This window comes from Pinus tabuliformis, chromosome 1_1 (genome assembly GCF_031772625.1).
Source record: "Pinus tabuliformis cultivar Carrire ecotype Pingquan chromosome 1_1, CPIR1, whole genome shotgun sequence".
In the NCBI taxonomy this organism is placed as follows: Eukaryota; Viridiplantae; Streptophyta; class Pinopsida; order Pinales; family Pinaceae; genus Pinus; species Pinus tabuliformis.
The window spans coordinates 351,948,663-351,954,290 of NC_142297.1; the positions used below are offsets into that span (position 1 = coordinate 351,948,663).

Consider the following 5,628-nt stretch of genomic DNA (forward strand, 5'->3'; position numbering starts at 1 on the left):
AATGTTATGAAGAAGAAGTGTAGGTAGAAACCAGGAAGAAGTGGGAGCAAGCCATGAAAGAAGAGATGGACTCCTTAGCACATAATCAGACTTGGGACTTAGTCAAGTTGCTTGCAGGTAAAAGAACATTGCAGAATAAATGGGTTTACAGGCTGAAGGAAGAACATGGAGTAAAACAGAGGTACAAAGCTAGACTTGTGGTGAAGGGGTTTGCACAAAAGAAAGGTACTGATTTTGATGAAATATTTTCTCCTGTTGTTAAAATGACTTCAATCAGAACCATTTTAAGTCTAGTAGCAGTTGAAGATTTGCCTCTTGAGAAGTTAGATGTAAAGACAGCCTTTCTCCATGGGGATTTGGAGGAAGAGATATATATGCAGAAGCCACAAGGATATGAGGTAAAAGGGAAGGAGAAACTAGATGAGAAACAACCAGGTCCAAAGTGGAGTCATTGTCTAGCAAATGAAGTAGCGGTGGAGTTTCTATAATCAGTCTCCAAGTGGGAGATTTTTGGGTATGGAGCCTGATTATATTCCGTATTCAAAAATTTCAGTCGAATGTATACCCCAGGAAGACTATACACCCCTCCACGTGGGGGGGTGCAGGGGGGACTTGTTCCCCCAGTGAGGGTCTGGGTGCCCGCGGTTCCCCAGCGGAGGTTCGGGGGCAGTGCCCCCGAAGCTAAAAATAGATGTAAAATTACCTTGTAAAAATATAGTAATTTCTAGTCAATCTGGGCCGTTCACTAGGCAGATGATCTGACGGTAGAAGTTATGTTTAATTTAGGGTTTTTTTCCTTAGAAGGCAACCCCTCACTATATATGAGGGAATTGTATTGTGTCTATGTAGATCTATATTTCGAGTGAGGAAGAGAGAGGAGATTGAGAGCGAAGAGGGTGTTACAACGGATCTACTGTAGGTTGTATTTCTTCAGTTTACTAGATAATATAATAAAAGAAGGACTAGCTGTTTCTCTGTGGAAGTAGCCCAAACTAGGTAAACCACGTATATTTGTGTCTATTGTTTTATGCATTTCCTGTGTTTATATTTCTGCAATATTTTGTGTTCCATTGCTCCGTAATATATAATTTTCTAACAGATACCTGAGTCCCCGACTCAGCTCCAAAATCCCCGAAGGGATCCCCAATACATAGAATACCCAAAGGATTTGTAAGAGAATGTGGGCTACCTTCACTTACGGTTTGATGTTGTCTCGTATTTAACTCCACTTTTACTGGAGTGGTCCTGTTAGTATGAGTGCAGAAGGAATTTTTCTCTCTTTTAATGACACTAGTTCGATGTTCGATCTTGGGTAGTTTTACTCACTCTGCTTATCCCAAGATCCTAGCCTAGATAATGTTTGTTTGCTAAATAAAGAGTTACTGATTGATTTTAGGTAAATTTTATGTGCACTTGATTATTGTCTTTAGTAGAGGAGTTGACATATGAAATGTGATGAGACTCTGACTCAATAAATCATGCACAAAACAATGCTTTAAAAACAAATTTTCAATTCAATGAAAACAAGCTGTATTATACAAGTGAGAGTTTGTCACATATTCATATTTTTTCAATGCATCTTAGTCATTTAACACATGCATAACCGAAAGACTTCTTTCAAATGATTCTTAACAACTACTTGAAACCAAAATAAAGCAGATTTTAACTAGATAAACAAAAGGATGAATAAAAAAATGTGAGTCTTTCTTTCCTAAAAATGCTTTTAAGAAAGAAAAACAAAAATGATTTCTTAATTTTTTTTTAGGACACCTATTTTGCTAGCAAAATGTAGTTACAGATCTTCATTCAGTCCATGAGAAGGCTTCCTATCCTTTTTGGTTTTCAAGCATTGCTAAAAATCAAGTTATTGGGAGACTAATGCTTTGTAACAGTGGGTACACAGAGTTAGTGGGCCCACTAGCACTCCCTGTGAACAGGCACAGTGCTTTATAAAGCTCTGTGTAGCCTACTAACCTCCGTTAGTGTAGGAAATCAGCCAAACAAAGGGATTTCAAGATCAGATTCAGAGGTGAATACTTGTAAGTAAGATGCAGCAAGATCTTTGGTGGGTTAGAAAGGGATTGCAAAAGTATAGGCAGCTCTTAGAAGGAGGAGAAAATAGAGAAGATTCTGGGTAAACCGAGAACTAGATTTATATTCCCCAGCGGAATCACCAATTCTTCTATGGGGTAAAATGCATAGTGTATGGAGAATGTAGATACCCTCAAAGGTCTTCCCAAGACCTTCGGCAAACTGTAATATTATTTGCAACTGCACAAAGTTACATGCATGTTCGTAGACAATAACTAACTATCAAAGCAGTAGAAGTAGATTACCTCAAGTCTCCATGTAGATTTGTTTGGATATCACAATGCAGCCAAGTGGAACTCCCTCAAAGGCAGCTCCAAATCAAGTCTTGCACATAGAAGATACAAGTGTAATCACAGCATACAACTCTGATAACTAATACATGAATATATAAAAGAACATCTAATTGCATACAACTAAGATACTCATGCTAATAGGCAATGAAAAAACAACTAAATGAATGATAGTATCAACACCATGAGTAGACAGTACAACTACAATTATATATTAATGTTGGAAGAGTGATTACAACCATCTGTTCTATCAGCCTTCCTTTACCCCTCCAACTTCTCTCTCTCTCTCCCTTCTTGCTCACTTCTTATGATATGAGTCAATGCTTAATAGTCAAGTATGCTATCCTTTCAAATGCTCTGACCCCTTTCACAATAACCCTCACTTTTCTTATATAGTAATTGAGTTAGGGCTTCCAAGCTCCTCCTTGAGTTCACTAGGGCAAAAGCAATGAAATTGCCATGCTTTTCAGCTCTTTCCCATTTGCCTCCTTTTTTCAGATTAGAAATCCTCCAAATATCTCGAATTTGGATGTTTCCTTGCTTTTCTTGAGTAATTTTAGGAACAAATATCTAGATATCTATGAGTCAATTCGTTTCTTTGACCCTTGGAACTTCACCAAGTTTCACTAACGCTATTCCCATACTAGCAACATGATTTATTAGGGTCACTAACGCACCTCCAGGCTTGGTAACAATCTTTATAAAGCAGGTTGTTTGTGCACAACCAGTGTTAGTGTGGAATCAAGGCCTGTGATTATGGTCTTTGTTTCAGCTATCATGTCTTTCCCCTCTGAGTTGATGAGGAGTTCAATTTGTTGTATAACAGAGAATTATGTTTCTTCTACTGAATCTGTCAAATCATTGTCTAATCTAAAGCCTCCATGCCTTCACTTCCTCCATGCGAACCACATTTCAAATTTTTTCATACTAGGTTCTTAATCTGCTCAACATGAGCAACCCAACAACACCATCATTCTACACATAAAATCTAAATCAAAAAATTTGACCCAGAGGAAGGAAATTATTCACTTCTTCTGAAACCAAAACACTACTCTCAAACAAACCACAAGCTGCCAATTTTTTCCACAAACAACACATAGATTTTGAATATTCTTCTCAACTCTATCTCTTATTTATGCATACAATACTCTGATAAAACACTACAAAACTATGTGAGAAGTTGCTAAAATCTCTACTCTCTCTCAATGCCCTCATAATGGCATATTCTCACGTTCTCAAATGGAGAAAAATTTGCAGGAAGCTTCAGAGGTCTGTTGAATGATGGTTCTTGTCAAAACGGTAAGAATATAAACTGGATAGAAGTGGTGGCTATGGCCTATCTCTCTACTAATAGGAAATACCTTCAATTTTTTATGTGAGCTATTAAAGTTATTATCTTTTCTATTGCACATTGTTTATATTTTTTTTAGTTGAACACATCATTGTGATTGCAAGTCAAGAACAATTGTGGTGGCTACATTGGAAATTCAATTATATGTGATCCTGAACTTCTAGCTAGTTAGGTTAGGAGGTAGTTTGCATTTTAGTTTACCTATCCTTCCATCCTACATTCTTTTTCTTGCTTAAGCAAGAGACGAACCTTCTATTTCTTTAAACCAATCATAATTTACAATGTGTACATAATTCTTCCAGCAGAGTGGAAAAAGTCGGACAAGAAAGAAGACCTAAAAAATCTAAGTCCATCAAACTCAACAAGTACAATCGTAACACTTTTGAGAATCAACAAAAACAAGCATCGGGAATCGCAAGAAGCATGAACCCACCCCCCGAAAACCCTTGCTAGCAAACCCTTAAAAAGTCACTTCATCACTGCCTTTCATTCACTTTTTTCATCCGACGAGGGAGAAGTATTTCGCTCCATAAAGTAGCCAGAAGTTTAATCCCCCGGTCCCACCAAACCGCCCGCTTCATCCCGATCGTTGATCGGGCCTGCGTAGATCGGATGGTGGCGCTGACTATCGCACGCCTGAAATAACCGGAGGTTAATGTGCGATGAGGGTGGTATTCACCACCGTCCCTCATCCACGTGTCAAAAGGTGAATGGAATCGCTGCCCGACTGCAAAACCGCCTTCGGCTTGAAAGCGGTGCGATCGCACCGAAACCATTCGAGAGGTGGTTTTAACTCCCACTCCTGGAAAAAAAGGGGGATTGAGCTGCCAGAACAGGGCCGACGTTCAATCTTCTCCGCCATGCTCCTGACAGTGAGAACCAGACGCCCTCCTTTGGGGATTTTCCTTGTTGCGCCCTCCGTCTTTGCTGAGACCGCCTCTGGAGTGCTAACCTCCCTAGTCCTTTCTGACCAAAAGTGAAGATTTTGGAATGCTCTACTCATTGCCTGTCATTTTCCTTATTGTTGTTCTGATACCCTTGTTTGTCTTCTTCTACCTGGTTATGGCAACGTTCTTTTAGGTCGTTCTGAGGCATTTCCATCCAACTCATCGAAGCTCTGCTATCTTTGCAAGTGACCCCTTGGTTGGCTAGAATGTCAGCCAACTTGTTAGCCTTTCTACGTACATGGCAGAATTCAAGTGTGCGTAGTTCCTGCAGATGATCCTGAATCTTATGGAGCACCCTTAGTAACCTCCAGTGTTTTGTAGCTTTTTCCGGCCCTGATCCATGACTAATTTTCTTGGCCGCGTTGATGACCAGCTCTGAGTCCGCCTCTATTATCACATTCTGGAAATTGTCCTGTTTCAAAAGTTCTAAGCACTGCTCCAGTGCCATCAGTTCCGCCATATTGTTGGTGGCTTTTCCTAAATGACAATGGAAAAGGGAGATGATGTTTCCATGTTCATTTCGAAGAACTCCTCCAAAGCCGGCCATTCTCAGGTTATCTTTTGATGCTCCATCGATGTTATATTTCAGAAAACCTTCTGAGGGGGGGAATCCATAATTCTTTGGCCTTTTCCTTCATGCTTATTTTCCTGTCCAGTTCTTGTGGAATGAGCCCCTGCAAGTTTAACTGTTTGAGTATTCTCACTTCTGTTTTGGAGGGAGGATTCTTGGGTAGATCCCTGACTGTTGTGCTTACTGTCTCTTTTAACTGTTTCAAGATCTGCTCCAGCAGGCGAGGAAAGGTGTTCTTCTCTTCTTTGAAGATTCTTTTGTTCCTCTCTTTCCACACATTCCATATTATGAAACTTGGCAGGAGAGCCCAGGCTGAGTTAAGAATTTCATTATCCGAACCATAATTTCTCCACCCGTGTAGGGTGTTAGTGATACTAT

General features: G+C 39.7%; 1 protein-coding gene across 1 annotated transcript; it reads right to left on the bottom strand.

Annotated features, from left to right (window-relative positions):
• Positions 1–4,731: 4,731 nt before the first annotated feature.
• LOC149213035 (uncharacterized) lies at positions 4,732–5,226 on the bottom strand. The gene has a single exon (XM_089388899.1). It carries the CDS (start codon positions 5,224–5,226, stop codon positions 4,732–4,734), a length of 495 nt encoding a protein of 164 aa, XP_089245025.1.
• Positions 5,227–5,628: the final 402 nt, after the last annotated feature.

Excerpts from the sequence above, each read along its gene's own strand:
- LOC149213035 (XM_089388899.1), bottom strand. The coding sequence starts at position 5,226 with ATGGCCGGCTTTGGAGGAGTTCTTCGAAATGAACATGGAAACATCATC.